Source organism: Episyrphus balteatus, chromosome 3, assembly GCF_945859705.1.
Source record: "Episyrphus balteatus chromosome 3, idEpiBalt1.1, whole genome shotgun sequence".
NCBI lineage: Eukaryota > Metazoa > Arthropoda > Insecta > Diptera > Syrphidae > Episyrphus > Episyrphus balteatus.
In genome coordinates this window covers 129,973,529-129,995,321 of record NC_079136.1, presented here as the reverse complement: position 1 = coordinate 129,995,321, position 21,793 = coordinate 129,973,529, and the positions used below count along the sequence as shown (strand labels likewise).

The 21,793-nt window shown below is 33.4% G+C and overlaps 1 protein-coding gene across 4 annotated transcripts in view; it reads left to right on the top strand.

The window, feature by feature from the left end:
- Positions 1–21,793, top strand: part of LOC129913086 (neuronal acetylcholine receptor subunit alpha-7-like) — a 99,529-nt gene that overhangs the window by 25,781 nt on the left and 51,955 nt on the right. For all 4 annotated transcript variants that reach the window (XM_055991537.1, XM_055991534.1, XM_055991536.1 and 1 more), the window contains one exon: positions 18,865–20,595. In XM_055991537.1, coding sequence (XP_055847512.1) covers positions 19,410–20,595 — 1,186 coding nt within the window. In that variant the 5' untranslated portion in view covers positions 18,865–19,409. The remainder of the gene's footprint in view (positions 1–18,864; positions 20,596–21,793) is intronic.

Genomic DNA, 21,793 nt, shown 5'->3' with positions numbered 1-21,793 from the left:
TGGAACTCTCCTTGTGCAATCTGTAAGAGGGTTGTTTTTCCACGTTCCTTAACTTCCCAAGAGCTTCTTCCGATTTTAGCGGCAAGGTGAAGGAAATTGCTGCTAGTTTTTAAATTATTTTTTTCTCTGCTCTTGATTTGGGTCTCACCTGTCTTATTTTTTTATTCAATCACTAGTTTACGATTTTTCAAAAATATTCTCATACAAATTTGGCAATTTTTTCAATATCTTTCGCGATTTTGCATAGTGCAAGTGCATTTCCAATGCTAGCTGCTATTTATGCATTTTCTGTGATGCCTAATGGTAGCTCGTAGCCCATAATTGGTTATAATGTGCAAATAATGTCAAAGTTTAAGACTGCTTTACTAAAATTAGTGTTGTCCATGATTTTTCATCATTTTTATCTAATTTAAGAGCTTGTTTCTATTCAAGTGACGAAAAAAAAAACACTGTTTTTTGTGAAGTAATGCGAAAAAACGCAACTAGTAGCCATACGGTTTCTGTTTTGGGTTTTTTGTTTTTACAACATTGTTTATTAAAAGTTCCTCTTTGAAAATGCAAAACCAAAAATCTACTAAGTTACCTCACCGAAGCGCCAATCGGTATTTTCTAAAGAAAAATTGTTGTTTCTATTCAAGTGACGCGAAGTGTACATTATTAACTTGAATTAATTAATCACTCTCTGAATACATTCATTAGTACACTGACTTACAAATTGTTATACTTACTTTCATTACTTTACATTACATTACATTATGTAGTTCTAACCTCAAGTCTTTTGTATTAAACGCTTTAACTTTCTCTTTTTATCCTGGAAGTCAAACTGATCGGTTGTTTTATTTTTATCAGGTTATGGGCCCAGTCCCTTGTAATAATTAAATTAAATTTTTTTTTACATCTACCATAATCTAAGTCTTTTCTTTTAACTGCGGAGAATTCGTTATTTTGCGAGAAATAAAAGTAATATTTCAGATTCGTAAAAGAAGGCCGGATTGCAGAGATTAAAGAAGATCAGTTTTGAGAAATCAGCATTTAATTTCCTAGAAGTTTTTTTTTTGTGTCTGACATGGACAACGAAACAATTAAAATAGACAAACTTCAGTGTGCAGAACAGTGGTGCACATGGAAATTTCAAGTACGTATTCTTCTAAACGCAAGTGATCTCTTCGAGGTTGTGACTGGAGAAGAGAAGATGCCAGTTGTCGATGAAACAAAACCTGCTACCAAGTTGGAGTTGAAAACATGGCATCAAAGGGATAGAAAAGCGCAAAAAATAATTGCTACGTCAATTGGACAAAGTGTGTTAGTGCATATTATGCATTGTTTGTCTTCAAATCAAATGTGGTCTAAGCTTTGTTCAATTTATGATCAAAAGTCAAATACTAGCATAAGCATGCTACAGCAACAATTTCATGGTTTTAAAAAAGACAAAAATGATGACATTGCGACTCACATAAGCAAGTTAGAGAGTTTAACTCAGCAGCTTAGAGAATCTGGTGAATCGGTTTCTGAGTCTATGTTAGTTACCAAGGTATTGATGACGTTACCAGAAAAATTTGCACATTTCTTTAGTGCGTGGGAATCGACTGAAACAAAAAACCAGACCATTGGTAATTTAAGATCTAGACTAATTATGGAAGAAACTCGTTTGGGCACATGTGATGCTCAAAGGTCAACAGAAGCAGCTTTGTACATAAAAGACGAGAAAAAATACGGTCAATCTAATAAGAAGAAGAATCAAAACTCTCAGAGACGCAAAGGTAAATGCTTTATATGCAAACAGTCTGGTCATTGGAAAAATAATTGTCCAAAGAGAAACAACTCAAAGCAACTTAATTTTGCAAATCGTGAGAGTGCTTCTATTGATGGAAGCAGCTGTGATGCATTTGTTTGCGAGACGATTACCATCGGAGATGCTGTGACAGTAGATGATTGGGTTTTAGATTCGGGAGCCAGTGAGCACATGTGCTTTAGGCGAGAATGGTTCAGTTCTTACGAGAAGTTGGAGACACCAGTCATGATTACAGTGGGCAATGGAACCCAGATCAGAGCGCATGGTAGAGGCGATATCCATATCGAAGCATACAATCATCAACAGTGGGTTAAAAAGCGACTCACAAATGTGTATTTTGTTCCTGACATCAGAGTTAATTTGTTTTCTTCTGGAAGTGCGTTGGATAAAAAAAATTATTCCCTAGTGTCTGACAGTGAAAAATGTGAGATTTTGAAAGATGGCCAACCAGTTGCTATTGGCATCAGATGTAGTCGCCTATATAAAATGCTTTTTAGAGTAAAAAATGAAAGTGTTCATGCTAATCTAGTGTCTAAAATTGAATCTCTGGAAGTGTGGCATAACAGGTTAGGTCACATGTGCATTGGACAAGTTAAAAAAATACTTAATCAACGTGAAATTAAATTTGTTGATAACCCCAATTTTTTTTGTGATGCATGTGCTATGGGAAAAATGCATCGTTCTCCATTTGGTGAAAGTCAGTCTAGAGCAACAGAAAGAGGTGTTCTCGTGCACACAGACCTATGCGGCCCTATGCAGACGAAGTCGTTAGGAGGTTCAAGGTATTTTTTATTGTTCAAAGACGATTATTCAAGCTTTAGAAAAGTATATTTCATTAAAGAAAAAAGTGAGGTTCCGTCTTTAATTGAAAAATTTCTTAATGAAGTTCAGTCTCTTTTAAGCAATAACATTAAAACTCTCAGGTCCGACAATGGTTTGGAGTTTGTCAATAAACATGTTCAAGATCTTTTGTCAGCACGTGGGATTATTCATCAATTGTCTGTTCCTTATAGTCCTCAACAAAACGGACGTGCGGAAAGGGACATGCGTTTTATTGTGGAAATTGCTAGAACTATGCTGCATGGCAACGACTTGCCTCTTAGACTGTGGAGTGAAGCTGTCAATACGGCGGTTTATTTATTAAATCGTTTTGGACCGTCTCCTGTTAAGAACAAAAGCCCTTATGAGTTGTGGTTGCAGCAAACTCCCAGTATTAGCAATTTGAAGTCTTTTGGCAGTGAAGTTTTCATACATATTCCTAAGGAAAAAAGGCAAAAGTGGGATAAAAAGGCTTCGTCGGGAATCTTTGTTGGGTATCCAGATAATACAAAGGGGTTTCGTGTTTGGGTACCAGAATCAAACAAAATACAGCTTTCTCGTGATATTTTGTTTAAAGAGAAGGCAACCTTCAAGCTGGGAACTTCAAATGAAACTCCAAAGGAAGATATTAAGGAACCTGTTGTTGCTGTTGTTGATGAGCCGTTGAAACCTATTGCTGTTGTTGATGAGCCGTTGAGAGGTGATGCTGTTGTTGATGAGCCGTTGAGAGATGTTGCAGTTGAGACAGATAGACTGGAGAACTTGACAGGAAGCGAAGATGATCAATTTAGTTCGGCAGAAGAGGGTGGACCGCACCGAGCAGAGGCCGAAGAAAACACTTTGATAAAAGCCAATGAGAAAACGAAAAGTAAAGAGCTAGAAGCCGCACAACAACGTCGTCGAGGTCAAAAGAAATTCGATGGAGCTTCAGATTCTGTTTTTAAGTCCAAGCTCCGCAGCAATGAAAATTGGGACGCGGGGCCTCATCCAAGTTTGGTAGCTGCAATAACAGAAGGCCATGCATTTTTGGCTGGGACGATGGAGCCATTGACCTATAGTGAAGCTATCAATTCAGAGGATTCTAAAATGTGGATGGCAGCTATGGAAGAAGAAATGGAAGCTCATCGACTGAACAAGACATGGGAGCTCGTGGATTGCCCAAAAGATAGAAAGGTAATTCCTTGTAAGTGGGTATATAAAGTTAAGCTTTCTGCTCAAAACAATATTGAGCGATATAAAGCTAGGTTGGTTATCAAAGGTTGTAGCCAACAAGAAGGAATCGACTTCAACGAAACCTTTAGCCCAGTTGCTAAATTCAATTCAATACGAACAATTATTGCCATAGCTACATGTAAACGACTTTTGTTATACCAATTTGATGTCAAAACCGCTTTTTTGAACGGGACATTAGAAGAGGACATTTATATGGCGCAGCCAATTGGATATGTGGACCAGTCGGGAAAGGTTTGTAAGCTAAATAAAACCTTATACGGCCTCAAACAAGCTTCGAGAAACTGGAACCTGACCATATCTAAACTACTCAATAATTATAATTTTATAACGTGCGCTGCTGATCCATGTTTGTTCGTGCTTCGGAAAGAGGAGAGAATTGTTATAATCGCGCTGTATATAGATGATGGACTGATGGCAGCAACCGACGTGAACGATATTTATGAGCTGATTACATACTTAAATCAACATTTGCAACTTACGATGAATAAGGCGAATTACTACCTTGGTTTGGAACTGAAGCGAAATTCTGCTGGAGATATTCATGTTTTGCAGTCTGCTTACATTCAACGTCTTTTGAGCCGTTTTAATATGGCAGAATCAAAAGGTTTTGCTACACCGTGCGAAGCAATATCAAAATCGTCACTTCTCAGTCCAACTTCTACGGATGAAACTGGTTTTCCGTACCGAGAAGCGATTGGATGCCTGATGTATCTGGCCATAGCTACAAGACCAGATATTTCATATGTTGTTGGAGTTTTAAGTCGATACCTGGACAGGCCAGCTCCACAGCATATCAAAACATTGAAACGAGTCTTTCGTTATTTGAAGGCTACTCAAAATATAGGTATATTTTTCAAAAATAAATAACTTAAATCTTTTATGTTATAGTGACTCCGATTACGCTGGCGATGTCGACACACGACGATCAACTAGTGGTTATATATTCCTACTAGGAGATTCACCAATTGCCTGGGGTTCACGAAGACAACGATGCACAGCACTATCATCAACGGAAGCTGAATACGTGGCAGCATCAGAAGCCGTAAAAGAACTCATGTGGATAAGAGTTTTAATAAGAGATATCCTACAAGAGTGCGATGTGCGAGCAATGCTTTATATAGACAACCAAGGAGCTTTGAAACTTATCAAAAATCCGGAATACCATTCGAGGACAAAGCATATCGACGTTCGAGTGCATTTTATAAGAGAAAAGTATTATGAAAATTTATTTGATATTTCTTATATACCAACTAATGAACAATTAGCTGACATATTCACTAAACCTTTATGTAAAGAAAAATTTGAATACTTTAAAGTTAAAATTAATATTATTTAATAATTGTTTGTTTTTGCTTTTCAATTAGAAATTGTAAATGTCAATAATGAGGGGGAGTGTTGAATATACATTATTAACTTGAATTAATTAATCACTCTCTGAATACATTCATTAGTACACTGACTTACAAATTGTTATACTTACTTTCATTACTTTACATTACATTACATTATGTAGTTCTAACCTCAAGTCTTTTGTATTAAACGCTTTAACTTTCTCTTTTTTTCCTGGAAGTCAAACTGATCGGTTGTTTTATTTTTATCAATTACTCTCAATAAAAGATGACGATAAAGTTCCGAAAAACCAAAGCATTCATTAGTAGCACGTGAACAAATACTTTCAGTGCCAACATCAACTATGTAAACCCAACCCACTGGCACAACCAACTATGTAGAGAAGATACACTTTCATTCCGTTTCATGTCAACTGTAAAAAAGTTGTAAAAAAAAAAAAACACAAAATGAAACTAACTTTTAAACGAACTCGTGTTTTTTTTTTTCTTAGTATCTATTGCCATAAAGCTTCTCTCTTATTTAACCTCCCCCCCACCCCACTGCCATATCGTCTAACTCCAACTCGCCCCTATATATTTTGCAAAGATTCTTAAATGCTGCCAATGGATAACAACCTTGTCCCCGCATTTTATGCGCACAGAAGTCCAATGAATTATTTAACCCGCATATATGCAATGAAAGTGGACTAAGTTTACACAGTAATTTATAGGACACCTTTTTTACTTACATACACCATGCACTGCATCGAAATGTCATCTTCATGCCTCTGGGTTCGAACTTCGAGTGCACCAGGATTGGTAGGGTGGCTTCATCTTCTTCTATACTGAACACTGAACACTGAACAGCCTTGATGCATACCAGAGTCACTCACTTAATTATTCAAACGTTGCAAGAGATATAGAAGAACCTGAACCAAGTGAGGCCACTAATTACACTCTTAATTAGACCCTGGAGACTGTCAACTTTGGTTCAGAGTTTCACCTCACGAAATGTGTTTGCGCGCGATCCACACGATGACCTTCTACATTATAGTATAACCGACCGACCACCACACATAAAATGCGATTGCCATCACAGGTGTTAAAAAGGCTGAGGTGGCCAAAAACTGTCCTAAAATGTCCTTTTTATGTGCACTTTTACCTTTCTACCGCAGCCGAACTTATTTGCTGCTGCTTGTTCCTTTTTAAAACCCCCAACTGGCAAGGAGCCAAGGATTTAAGTTGTTTTCTGTTGTTTTTTTTTTTTTTTTCGTTTTTTTCTTTTGTGTAAATTTTTTCTAGTCTATTGTGTGTCCTAGCTGGTAGTTGATAGAGTAGAGGGAACTACCTTAAAAAACGGATATAAATGTTTTGGTTCAAATGGTTCTGGCATTTCTCTTTGGTCCTGAGACAGAGACTTTCGCTCTTTTTGATATAAAACTTTGAATTAAGTGGTTGTGAGGTTTTAAGTAGTATGTTTATGTTTTGTTTAGTTTTTTTTTTTTTTTTATTTCTATTTTTTTTTTCTCTCTGACAGATCCTTGGTGTTTATTTATTCTGACACGAGTCTGGTGTCCATGAGAAACTTGTTTGCTTTGAGCAAGAAAAAGAAATATATATATAAAAAAAAAAACAGTTTTAAAAAAAAGTTGCAATGCATACGGTAAAGATATAGATAGAAAGAGAGTAGATGAGCATAGAGCCGGGAGCGGGGGGGGGGTGTTTTTGTTGAGGGTCGTTGAGTGGGTTGATATAAAAACCACCACCAGGATCCGTCTATACTGTAACGGAAAGTGGTTAAAAGGTTGGATGTTGCAGTTTTATTTATTTTTTATTAATGCAGCCCGTAGAATAAATCATAGCCAAATGTGGCTTGCACATTGCTAGGTTTCTATATGTGGAGTAGGTTGATAAAAGAGTCATGGAGTGCATTAAATTAATGATTTGTACACGCTGCAGGTAAATTGCATCGATGAATCTATATGGGATATAATTTGATGCTATCTTTATTTTTTTTTCGTTGCACATCAGGACTTTAAGGATTAGCTTGATTTTTTTTGTGGCTTGTTTTGACACAACGTTCCATTTAAATTCCCAAAATTTTAAATTCCAAAATAAAAAAATAAGTAAATATTTTACTTCTCCTTGATTCGAATAAAATTATTCTAGGTGAAAATTTGTGATTTTGTTTGTGGACTATTTGTTTAAACGTGGACTATTTTGAAAACTAAAATTATTTTTTTGTTAAATTAAAGCCAATTTTTACTTGCTCTATAGGGCAAGTATTGGTTTCGTGTCAAAAAAAAATTCGAGGTTTTAATTAAAACTAACATTACGATTATGGAGAAGTCCAAAAAAGTGGGTTTCGTCATGACGTCCGTCGGTCTGTGCGTCCGTGCGTCCATCTGTACAAGTCGCTACAGCCTAAACGGATTGATGGATTTTTTTGAAATTTATTATAGATGTTTTTTTCGTAATTTCCAAGGTTGTTTTTTTTTTGTTTTTTAATATCTCACTTAGAACATATACCTCCCATACAAAATTTTTGAGTTATTACAATTTTCTCGAAAACGACTGTAACGATTTTGATTAAATTTAACACACGTAATATTGTACATAGATCTAACATAACTGTGTTTTTAGTTTTTCTCAAAAAATACGGATAATGGAAATATGGTCTTTACATTTTTTTTAAATCGCAGATGTCGGCTCTTCCCGTACATTATTATGGAGTTATTGCAATTTTCTCAAAAATGGCTCTAATGATTTTGATAAAATTGCATACGTAATATTCAAAGTAATTGCAGTAAAACTGCATTTTTAGTTTTTCTCGAAAAAGTCAAGTCAAATAAAAAAATTTTATTTAACTAACATTTGGCCTCCATACCGTCTCTTCCCCTACATCAACCAAATTTCTTAAAAATTAATATAGAGGCAGCTCTTATAATCTACAAGAAGTAAGCTAACATAAAAGTGCTTTGAACTGCAAGAGCAAGTACGTGCGGCCCCAGTCGTGCATTTTATTTGTATATAATGTACATATCTGAAAAATTTGGATATTAATTTTATTTCCATTAAAAATCTGCAAAATTAATAACATTGGATAATGAGTACAAAGAATACATATTGTTTGCGTTTGAGATAGAAGTACCTTAAGATACTGACATCATTTCATTAAACTAATAAAGCTTCAAATCATATTCGTGGATATTTTTTTATCAATTTTTGGGGGTATAACTTAGAAGGTCACTGTGGCGTATGTGGAATTCCAAAAAATTATTGATCACTCTTTGACTTTTTCAATTAGTTTAATTGATCATGTGAAGTCTTCAATATTGGATGTATTCCTACAAAGGTTTTTTTTTAATTATGTAACAAAATAAAAAGTTTTTCAAATCAATAAAATTAACACTTAAATTATTTTTACTTGCTCTATAGGGCAAGTATTGGTTTCGTGTAGAAAAAAAAAATCGAGGTTTTAATCAAAACCAACATTACGATAATGGAGAAGATCAAAAAAGTGGTTTTCGTCATGCCGTCCGTCGGTCTGTGCGTGTGTGCGTCTGTGCGTCTGTGCGTCTGTGCGTCCATCTGTACATCGAGCTAGGGCCTAAACGGGTGGATGGATTTGCTTGAAACTTGGTACAGATGATTTTTACGTAATTTCCTAGGTCCGTTTTTTTTATTTTTTTAATATCTCCAATTTAACGCATATCTCCCATATAACGTTTTCGAGGTATTTCAAATTTCTCGAAAACGGCTCTAACGATTTCGTTTAAATTTGGTGTGGGCAGTACTCTTATTGATTCCAACAAAACTGCGTTTTTAGTTTTTCTCAAAAAATGCCAAGAGCGGAAATATGGCGTTGCCGTTTTTCAAAAATTGACATGTTTTTTAAGTTCATATATTTCATCAAAGCATAAGTCAATTTTTTCAAAATTTACAGACATCATAGGTATTGAAGTGTAAAATGTAAAAAAAAATTTAAAAAAAAAATTAAAAAAAAAGTTTTTCAAAAAAATTTTTAAAAAATTGAATTTTTTTAACTTTCGATTTTTTTTTTTGTTTTTATTTTTTTTTCTTCACAAAATCTTAAATTTTCAATAGATATTTAAGATAAAGATGCTTTGAACTACAAGAGCAAGTACGTGCGACCCAGTCGTGCATTTTATTTCATATTTTAACTGTACAAAATGCATTTAAACCGAGAGGGCTTGCTAAAGCATATACAGTTGAATGAAGCTGAAAGGAACTACGTTTAAGGCCCATTATAAAATTGAGATTTTATAGAAATTTTTTTGTTTGTGTTTAAGAATTTTTTATCCAACAAAAATTTAAAATTAAAAATATTACGCATACGCCACAGTGACCGTATTAGTATAAACTTTGAAAATCTAATCAAAAGTGAAATAGATTAAGCTTGGTTGGGTGAACTGTGCCTTTTCTAATAACAAGATACAATTACAGTGCTGCCAAACCAATAACTTTAATTTCAAAATTGTGTTTCATTAACACCGAACAACAAAGAGTGGAGTGTGGAACTAAAATCTGGTTAGATGTAAAAAACCATATTAAACTACATATTAAATAGTTAGACAAAATATGTCTTTTTTTTAAATTCTGCCCGGGACGTGACGAAAAAGTCCGTTTTAGTTAGAAAAATAGTAAAAAAATATTTATACTTCTTGTTCAAACTGCAAACACAACGACTATTGATGATCAACGATATGCTTTGAACTAAATCCGACTGCTAGTGACTTTCTCATTTTTATCTTTTTCAGAAAAAAAAAAAAAAAAATCGGTATGTTTGTTCATGTCTTCCATCATAACTTCTTAACTTCTTATTGTAATTTGACAAATGAAGAAACCTTTGAAAAGTCTTGATGGTCCATTATACATATGATGTGTGACATCACAGAAAATTGATTATGGCGCCCTCTAGATGCAAAAGTATCTTCAATTGTCTTTTCTATATTAACCCACATCGATTTTTATCCGAAGTTCTCACAAAAAAAAACTAAAATCAGTGATGGAAAAATAAACTTAACACCAAAAGAAAATATACTTATAAAAACGCAACAGAAATCATTGAAACAAATTAGATCTTAGGGAGCAAGAAGCCATAAAAAGTAAAAGAGAAAAAAAAAAAACAAATCACAAAAATAAAAAATAGAAAGATAAAGCAAAAATATAAATAAATAAAAAAAAAAAAACTAAAGAAAAAACATGAAAATATATATGTACAAGAGTATCCAGTTATGTAGGAGTATGTCTATTTGTGTATATGAAAGGAAAGAAATCATTATCCCTGAATTAATTTCACCCACTAACCTCATTTCATCCTGTGGGACTTTGCTGCAGCAATAAAACAAAAATAATACAAATACATTTATACCTACACAAAAAAATATATATATATATATGTATATACAAACATAAACATATTCCTATATCTAGCGCCGCTATAAAGGTATTGTATATGTGTGTGTATAGAAACGAAATGAAAAAAAAAAAAACATAAATATCAAAACGAAATCTTATAGACTCTCCCAACAGACACACAAATACACAACATACACATAACAAGGATATTATACAATACACCATGGCAGCAGCAGCAGCGAGCGCCTAGATTAACATTATGTAGGTATAGAGAGATGTGTGCTGTAGGCATCTCCATGAGATGAATGAAATAAGTAATGAGAGGAACGCAAAAAGGCTCGCAGAAAAGGATATACATAGACATACATATACCTAAACTTCTCTCCACAGAGTGTGTTACTTCAATAAAAAAAAAGAAGCAGAAAAAGGATAAAAAAAAAATTGTATACGACTGACTGTGGAGCTGCGCTACTGCTCCACATTACTTGCGCGCTGAACATGAGCGAGCATATTCCATTCATTCAACCCCAGGACTTTAATTGTTAGCCTACTGAATGTGAATGTGTACGTGTGTGTGTGTGTGTGCTCTGGTTGTGTGTATACCGCTAAACATCGCTAGGACAGGACTATTTAAAAAGCAACAGCAACACAAAAAAAATGATATATCCAGGGTGGTGGCTCGTGGCTGCTTCTGGATGCTGGAATCTGCTCCGTGTTCACCCACTTTCAATCGTGAATTTAACTTTGTGCTTTAGTCGCACACCTCTACACTGATGTACGCATGAGTGTGTTTGTGTGTGAATTCTCAAATGTTTTTCCTATTAGATGATAGCGAACGATATCCCTTTTCGCACGAAAATATTCTTTAAGGATGAAATATTTCTACGCAATTCTGTGTTGAGCTGGTGGATTCTGTCAGGCAAGCATAGAAAGGATGTATAGAGAAAGGCTACACAAGAGGGGATACAAATACTTTGAACTAAATGGAATGGAATGCATGTGTAAGAGTTTTTTTTTTTTTAATTTTCATTCAGAAAGGTTTAAGATCCTGAGGGGGGTTGGGGATATGTGAGGGGTCATAATGGTCAACGCGCATCCTTTCCGTCATCTATTAAGTCCATTTAGCTAAGCAAAATATATTTTTAACTTTCCGATAAAATTAATTCAAAACACAATAGAAAGTAAGAGGGTGAGAGGGCTGTTGTAGGTACCTACAACACATACCTCGTAATTTTTCAATGCATTCTCATTTGTTTAGATTTTATATCTTTTGTCCTCCATCGTATGTCCTGTGTGGGCTCTGTGTCTGGACTTGTGGACTTGATGTAAAAAAAACAACAATTTTGCCGCAGAAAAGTTTTCAGTTGGATTGTAGAGAAACACCAACAAAAATAAAAGGATGATCAAGGATGAAGGATATTATTGATTGCAAGAAGTGCGGATGACGCCGGGCGAAGGGCGGTTATCATCGTTGTTTTAACGGTTTTAGGACCAACAAATAACTACTATACTCTGACTGCGATGAAGTGAGAGATGGAGTAAGGGGAGAGATTTTAGATATTGTGGTCATCACATTTTACATACCAACAATGTTGTAATAATTGGAGAAGGCCATCAGCATCATCATCACCGCTAGCATCAACCACATTGTTGACATTCCGACAAGGGTGGTTTTCTATGTTGGCTTGGTTGATGATGGAGGTTTTTGTATCTTGTGTTTTGTTGTTTGAAGCACAGAAAAGCTTGTTTGTATTAAATATTGTTTTTTTGTTTTCCTTTTGGCAGTTTTCATCCTCTTCCTCTCAGATAGAAGGGATTTATCTATCAATTGGTAATTTGAGGTTTTTGAAACAAGAGAATCTATTAGGCAAGAGTGTTAATAATAATTTACTTAAGGAAATTAATCAAATTGCTGTTAAAGCTCTTGTAAGTTATTTTTGTTTAAATTACAAACTATAAATCTTATTGAATTTGAGCTTTATTGGATGTTGCTTTTGTTTGTAAATGGCTTTATCTTGAATACGGATTATTCTATGTGGCTTAAAGGATTTAAGCGCATCTGATCACAAATTTGAAATTAAGGTGTTTGAAAAAGAAAGACTAAATGTAATAACTTTTTAATAAATTGTTAATTAGTTGCGTGAGTGTGTGAAAATTCAGCAGCCAGACCTGCAAACAATTTTTGGTTTTCAGTCAGGAATAGAGCTTAAAAAGTCCTTTCTTTTGATGTATCACTCGATGGATTTAGAGAACTTTTTTGAAAATGCATTATTTTTAGGCTTTATTTGATTTTTTCGCGAAAATCGTTAATAAAATAGATTTTTAATTGTTTGACCTATATGTGTAGGCCTGCTCATTGTGAACTCATATCTGTAAACCAAAACTTGTTTCGACACCTTGATCCGCAAATATTTGATTCCGAATGTTAAAAAAAAATATTTCGAACTAAAGAAAAAAAAAATATTTCGATTGCAAATAATTTTGCAACCAGACCCGCGAAGAACTTTTGGTTTTCAGTTATGAATAGAGCCTAAAGAGGCCCTGTATCACTCGATGGATTCGGAGGACTTTTTTGAAAATTAATATTTTTTTGTCAATAGGTTAACCTTGATTTTGTCTCGAAAATTTGTAATTTTCTTTCCATTTGAATGTTTTAGATGGAACTAAAGTTTATTGATTTTGTTTTATCGTTATACAATTTTTTTCCGAATTTTCCAATGTTGTATCATATTTTCAGACTAATTTTGTGATTTGAAGTTTAAGGCTAGGAGCGATTTCGGTCGCGCGACTATTTAATTACAAAAATTAAATTATTTCAATGTGTGTGGGATCGATTTGCAAATTTATAGGTGATGCTATTTTTTAGAAGCACTTGTAGTCACAGACATTGTAGTCCTTGTGTTCCATTTTTGCGACCGAATAGTCGTGCGGCCCAAAATGGCCTAGGTTAAAAATTAAATAAATCCCATTATTAACTCATTCTTAAACATTATTGACAGTCACAGAAGCGTAAAAGTGTGTTTATATTTTGCCTTACTAAAAAAAAGCATAATATGGATTTCTAAAATTCCTAAAAATGCTTTTTCTATGGCCTTAAAAAATTCTATGACTATTCGATTAAAATAGACTGACGGTGTCCAAGGGGATTAATCCTAAACTTGTCACCAGTTTAAAAACAGAAATATGTCAAACTAAGGCTCTCCCCATTTCAAATGGAAGCAAACATAGACAATAATTCTTTTTGTTTCAGGCACAAAAAAAAAAAACTATCACAAAAGGATCCAGAAATATGTTAGTCCTTGTTCTATATGTGTGGCTTCGGCTTCTATTATATTTTCCTAACCCGGTTAAAGGCTTAAATAGAGTTCAGCAAAATAAAATTATTCATCTGAACTACAAAGGACGACGACAACGACGACAGATCACAATACTATATGGGTGTCACCACCAGGCAATATATACACAGTTTTTTTCTGTTTTTTTTTTTTGTTTTGTTTTTCGTTTTTATATCAAAGGTGTGTATCCAAGCCAATTAGGTATCCCTTCCGGGACTTTAACCCAATTTTATTTTTCGTTTATTTTTTTAAACTACTGGTTGACGGAGAGGGCGAATAAATACCAACAAAAAAAATCGTATAAATATTCAAATTGACACTTTTAATAAAGCACACAAAATATACCTCTGCTCAACCTACCTACTTACACTCCTACCTTTAACATTAAGCTGCTCTCTTATAACCCTTGAATTTCCTCAACTCAACGCTATTTAATTAAAAACTACTACCAACCACCCAACCTTACTTTACCATCATCCCCATTCTGTCATAGGCAAATAAGACGAACAAAAAAAAGTGAAAAAAAGAAGGAAAAAAAAACCTGGCACCGTTAAAGTAACACCGATAATTAGATCCGCCAGTGCACAGAGTTCCCGCACTGCTTTGCTTTGTACTGTGCTTCTGTGCTCCTTGCGCCACCCTCAAGAGGTCCCTCTCAAAAATGTACCACTTTTCCGCTCCAAAACGTTAACTTTTTCTTTCCAAGCAAAATGGAAATAAAAATTCTAGGGGATAAACGTCGACGTTGACGACCGACGACGACGACTTCAGCGAGCAAAAGCTTACACTCGAACTTCCCTTTAGGAAACTCTATTGAAGGCATCAGGCATGGCCCAACATCAACCTCATCATCATCATCATCATCATCATCATCATCATCATCATCATCAAAGAGGGTTGCAAGAGGCGGTAGAAGAAAGAAAGTTTAAAAATTTAAATTTTTGCTCCAAATAGCTTACAAGGACATTTTCAAGTTACCTATGTTCCTACTACGCATAGCATAACCCGGCCTGACCGCCATAAAGTATTCCACAGCATTTTTTTTTTTTAACTTTTTTATTTTTTTTTATATAAATATAGTGTGTGCTGTTATCCATGTGTGTTTATGCACATTAAACTATATACGGTGTTCGAATGTCAGCGTATTTTACGGTCATTACGCCTTGGATATTATTTTCCCCAGCGCTACATCACAGGCAAGATGGATTGCACACATAATGTCCTTTTTCACTATGTGACATTTAGAGTAATGCATTTTAGCAATATATCGTCCGAGAGGGAAATATGTCAAAAAGGATGATTTCCCGAGTGTGGGAGTGGTTGAAAATAGTTTGAATTTATTGAGATTGCTTATATGTGGTCATAGGAAATGTTTATTTCTTGGTGACATCAATTTTTTTCTTTGAGAGCAATGAACTTTTAGACATATTTTCTCTTAAAAAAAATAAAAAAAAAAAACAAAAATTGCAAATTCCTTGTGTTTTTTTCGGTTCTATGTGTCGTAAGGGATCTCCCACGAACGTTTTAGGTCTGAAAATCTAAGTAAAAAAATGAAATTTTTCCACCACCCACCAAGTCATCAAGTTTGATGACGTGCCCTTATTATTTTACGAATAAGGGTTAGGTGTTTTGATAGACATTATTAAGGGAGCGTAGTTTAGACATGGACTGTCAAAAAAAAAAAAACATAATTGGATGCAATACCTATTGGTAATTAAGAAATAGTGAGAATTCCCAACAGCACTGGGTAAGAATGAAAAGACTTGAAAAGAAGTCAAAAAGGTTTCAATTTGAAATTTGTATTCATTTGGAGGCAACGAATTTCTTAAGAATTGGATTTCAAAGCAATCTAGCAGAAACTGTATAAAGAAAATAAGTCCATAGCATTTCGATGGAAACTTTCTTTTAATCTTTTTTAAACTAAGAACTGGGATGGCGCTCGAGTCCACTTCTCAATAACGTATTTTAACTTTTTTATTTTTTGTGATTGTAAAAGACGTAATTCATCTACGACAAATATTAAAAGTTCACTTAGGGCAATTTGCTGAATCGAAACTTAAATAATTTATGTTGAACATAAAACTAATTGTTTTGGCCTTTTTCACCCAAATAACTGGAATTCAATAAGCTTCACTTATATTTTGTATAAAGAATTGCTTTCATCTTTACAAAAAAAGATTCAACTAAAAAATCTTTAAACTTTGTTGGCACATAAGAACATTTTTTTAAAATGTTGTCATTCTAAAAACTGATACCACTATCTAGATTCCATACACAAAAATAAATAATTGAAAACAAGAAGTTTTTGAAATCTTGCCAATATCCCTATCTTTCTTCCAACTATATTATTGCTTTACCATAAGCATTCTTTCAATCATCTAAATATTAGAAATATTTTAAAATAAAATTTCATGGATTTCCCTACAATCTTGCCAAAAGCATTCGTTTTTAATGATAATTATCTCACACATTGATTGTGAGTCCATTCTATAATAACAGTATCATGAGATTATTTCGGTTATTCACGATTATTTCGCTTCCCTAAAAAAAAACAAGAACAACTTATTTATTTATAACTTAATTTTTTTGAAGATGTTATTTTTATCACCTAAAATTAACCCAATTTTCCAAATAAAAATAACACATTTTCCTATTCTGGAAAATCTTTCCAAGTCCGACTAGTCTTAGTCCCAGTTCTTCTATAAAAAAAATCATTTTTCTATCACTTCGTTCCTTCGGTCTGTCTATGTCTTCAAATGTAATTCAATTTAATATTCCAAGCGATAAAAATATTTCAAGAAAAAAAACTTTTTTTATCCAAACCAACTAAACCAACAACAGACAATAGAAGAGTGGAAAAGAAGAAGAATATTAAAAAAAGAAGGACGAAGAAAAAAAAAAATAAATCGCGAAAATATATTTTTATTCGGTTTCTTTTCAACACAAGTTTTTCCTTTCTAGGATACGTTTCCTTTTTTGTGCCCCGAAAAAAAAATAGAATAAAATCACGGTAAGAGGACATTTTGTTGAATTCCGCCCCCTGGCGGCTAGTTCTTTTATAAGTATTCTCTTACTATTTCTCGCTGTGAGTGTGTGTGTTTGTTGCCCTTAAGTAACATTAAGTGAGCTATAAAAAGAACCAAAGAAAAGGAAATTATTGTCAAACAAGAAGAACTGTCTCAGAGTTAGAGAGAACTAAAATATGGTAGTCCAAAGGACCAAGTCGAACAAATACAAAAAAAATAAAGATCCTAGATATCAGAATCTGTGTACATATTTGCATTTTTTGTTTTGTATCCTCATTTTTCTGTGTGGTGGTTTGTTCATTTCATAGAAAACCACCAAGGAAGTGGATTTAAAGTTCAAAACAAGAAGAAAGTAAAATATAAATTTCTACAACTGACAAAAGGTTTGACATCAGAAAACACACACACACACAGAAGTATACAAAAACAAAAGGACCAACACATTCTAATTTTATCTTTATCCTTAAATTGAAACAAAATCTATTTAAAATTTTATTTCATTCCATTTGAATGTAATCTAATAAAATTTATTTTCAATTTCATTGCATATTTCTTGGAGTAATATTGCTGCAATTTAATTGCATATTTCAAAGAGAAACTTACATCAAAGAAAGTCGAATCAAATTTACACACAAAAAGAAAAATTCATTTTCATTTCTTAAGCTTAAAATAATTGAGCGGAAAATTTACATGTTCTTATTCTAATTTGGTATGCAATCGCCCAGCAAGCAGTCGGGGCACGTTTTTTTTGCGTCGTAATGCACAAAGTAATTAGAGAGCTTTTACCCAGCTGTAGTAGAACAAATGGATATGGACTTAGTGTGCTGCTAGTGCAGGCAGGACTCTTCTACATCATGTAAAAAGGATATTTTAAGACAGTTGAATTGCTGAACTCTCGCTATTATATGTATGTTGGTTATTCTCTTTGTGTTTTTAATTGAAAGTGAAGAACAATGTTGAAAGGACTATTATATAGTGTGTATGGGTATGAGGACAGAGAAAGAGAAAAAAAATCATTTCAAATGAAACGAAAATAAATCGGGAGGATTATAGTTGAGTTTGCTGGCGATGGTGAACATAAAACGCTAAGTGATGGGATTTTGATGTAATATATTGATGATGGAGTATTATTTTTTTTTTACTGGTTTAAGGAGGAGGATTAGAACATAATAATGTGCTGTATATTTTAGAAACGCAATGAAGGATTGACGAGTACTTATGGGGAGTAAGATTTATTGGATTATAATGAACAATTTAATTAAATGAAAAGTTTTTAAATTTTTACAATAAAACAAAAATTAAACCTCTATTGATTGAAATTTGCCATTGTTGCCGTATTGATTTTTTAATCTTATCTACAACAAAAAAATTTGAATACCTTATACATTTTTCAAGAAGTTTTTTGTTTGCAAAGTTCTCAGTTGGAAGACCAGTTTCATGAAATGAACTTGATTTGTTTCAAGTTCATTTAATGAAAAACTGGTGCGCAAAAAAAAATTCTTGAAAAATGTATTTTTCAAAATTTTTCGTAGTAAGATTAAGATGTGAATTTCCCCTTAAAAATTTACCGAGACATAAAAAAATGTATCTGTTTTTATATAATTTCTCAATCTTATATATTGAAGAAGCATTGCCAATGTTACAGTCACTGGTCACTGTGGTGTATACGTGATATTTTTTTTATTTTATTTAAATTGCTAATTCTGGCTAATTAATGAAACCCACTAATCTTGTTTGACAATTGGCTGCACTTTAAGATGATATACAAATACATATTGCTTTAAGCGGTATTGCACATAATGGAAGGATAAATCCAACCTGATTAAAAATATTATGAGTGTTGCAAGCATTTTTTACTATCTTTCTTTCTCAATTGTATACAATCTATTAATCTTTAACATATTTTTTTGAGAATTTTTTTTCAATTTAGTTTTTCTTTATATTTTCAGAACAAGGAAAACTCTTTCAACAAGCCGAATGTATGCAGTTTTCTGACAAAAGCTCCTTAAGATTATTAAAAAGATAAAACAAACAAAAAACATGGCGTCATTAATTCAAAGAAGTTTTACGGATCCCTAGAAGGAGCACAATATTATTTCCCCGAGTCAATTATGCGAACATCATAATTAAAAAAAGAAAAACAAAAGAATAGAAACAATTTTTCTTTACTTGATGAGATCTCGATTAAATATTAATGTAGACAAGAAAAAATTTCCAACGTCACAAAAAAGCTAAAAACGCAACAAAATACAAAAAACGCACGTGAAATAAAACGTGCACACACATCCAAGATGCCTTGGTGATACACACTCAAATATCGCTTCTGCGAAAAACGGATTTAAAAAAATCCTCGAAAAAAAAACAAAACAAAAAAACTTAGCACAAATCCAAAAAAAAAACTTTATATTTTAAAGTTTTTTTTTTGATAAAAAAATATTAAAAAAAAAATATTGTAGTTCACGTCATAACTACTTCAACACATACAAATGAAAATATGGTGTTGCCCGACGATGATGACGACGTACTATTAAAACTTTCTTCAAATACCAATAACAAAAGCAAGCCGAATAGTTACGATATTCTGCCAAAAAGAATAACAACAGCAACACCATCACCCTCACTTCCTCCCATCACTTCTTCCAATAATTTAGTGAATAACTATAATTCAACAACAAATAGTAGTAAATTTAATAAAACTGATAAAAATCTCAATGACAACAGCAACAACAAGAACAACAATATTAACAATAACTACAGTGACTACACGAAGCGAAGAAAAACCAACCTATCGGCAACACTTCTCTTGGAAGCCATTAGCGGAAGTGATTGCAATAAGAAAAATTGTAGAGATACTAGCAGAAGTAGTGAAAATAGTATTAAAAGTAGTAGAAGTAGCAGCAGCAAAACTAGCCATAGTTGTTTTAGCGAAAGTAACAACAACACCAACAACAACAATAAGCATTTGCACAAAAATACCACATCAGTACTAAAAAATAGCAATAAATTTAATAGAAACCGTAATAATTGTAGTAGAATTACTAGTGAATTAGAAAACAATCAACAACAGCAACAACAACAAATTCAAAATAGTGGAAGCAGTGAGATTAGTGGGAACGACGATAGGGAAGAAGTTATTTCAAGATACAACGATAGCGACGATAGCAGAAGATACTATTTTCAAAAGAAGAAAAATAATTCGGAACTAGATTGTAGTGATTATGATGATGCAAAAGATAGCGATGATTGGGTGAGTAGTTGTTGTTCAAACGAAAGACTGCACGAAAGTAAACGTCGAACGGGGCCGCGACGTCGAAGGAAATTCAAATCTAATTCAACATCATCATCAACATCCACACAACATCTTCAAAAAAATTCACCACCATCATCAATACTAGCAGCAGTGCCATCTGCAACATCTTCATCATCTAGAACATCATCAACAACAATAGTAGCAACATCTGTGGCATGTGGTGTCGGTGTGACGTCATCTGCATCGCCTCGAAGGACATCATCATGGAGCCAATGTGTAATAGCGGCTCCGGTTGTGTTAGCGATAAGAGTGTTTATCCTAGCAGCTACACGAACACTGCCGCCACTAGTACGGATACAGCGAGGGATTTATGGACTTAATAAATACTCATGGATATTTTTATTAATCTACTTGAATTTATCTGCTAAATGTGAGTACCTTTAAATTGTTTTATATGTAGAATAAAGTTTAGTTATTCGGGAAACGTCAATAGGTTCCACAATTTCATACATTTAAAATGTTTTATTTGAAAATTAGCGATTCATAGGGAAAGACTATACAAATCAGTGGGATACATTTATTATAAGAGAAGTTAGTACTTAGATCTGGTATTCAGTTTTAATGAAAATGGGATGAATGCATAGACTTACGTTCCACAAACAATAACGTTTCCATTTCCTACAAAAGATTGTGGATCGTATATTCATTTTTATTCCACGTGATGCCGGTTCTTTTACACTTTAAGTTAAACTAAGTGAATTTTATGTGGGAATCCATTCTTTTGCCAGTAAACGAATTTATATTTTCGATGAGTTTTTTTAAGTTCGATAAAGACTTGTAGAAATGGATCGTAAATAAATAAATAAGCTCGTAATATTTCTGAGCTTTATTCATTTCTCCCTGACTTGATGTTAAAGTAAACTATTCCTCATCTATTTTAGAACCCTATTTAATAAGTTTCACTTCATACTTAGTTTGCTAAATTCCATTTAAACAATCTTAAATTGTATTTAAACACTGAAAAAAAAACTAAACACAAAAAAAAAAAACTCTTTTCATCGCTAATGACAGTTTTCACGTTATAAGCATCCTTCAACCTGACACGACAGACTTACTCAAGATAGAGAAAAGAATAAATTTAACAAAATATAGCAGTTGCAGACTTCATCATCATCATCATCCACTTTTCCCCCAAAGTCTCATTATAATTCTTAACCCAACTCATTGTCCTGGCACTCATCATCATTGTCACTCTCATCTATCCACAAAAAAAAAGTAGAAAAAAAAAACTAAGCCATTGTCCTTTGCAGTGTAAGCTTGGCTGGTGTAAAATAGTAAAACAAAAAAAAAAAAAACTAAAAAATAAAAATAGAATATCATAAACATACACAATGCATTTTCTACTCTACACTTGACTGCACAAACAGTCAGCATAAATGACAGTGTATATAGTTAGTCCTTAAGGCATAACTTAAGCCAACAATGAGTCAAGAGCTATATCGTATAACGCCCTCAAGCTAAGCCATTGACTTCGTCACTCTTCTGTGTCTCTTCTGTCGTCTCTCTGGGCTGAATACAACCTGTAGAGCGACACATTAATTTGCATTTTTTTATTTTTTGTTGCCTTG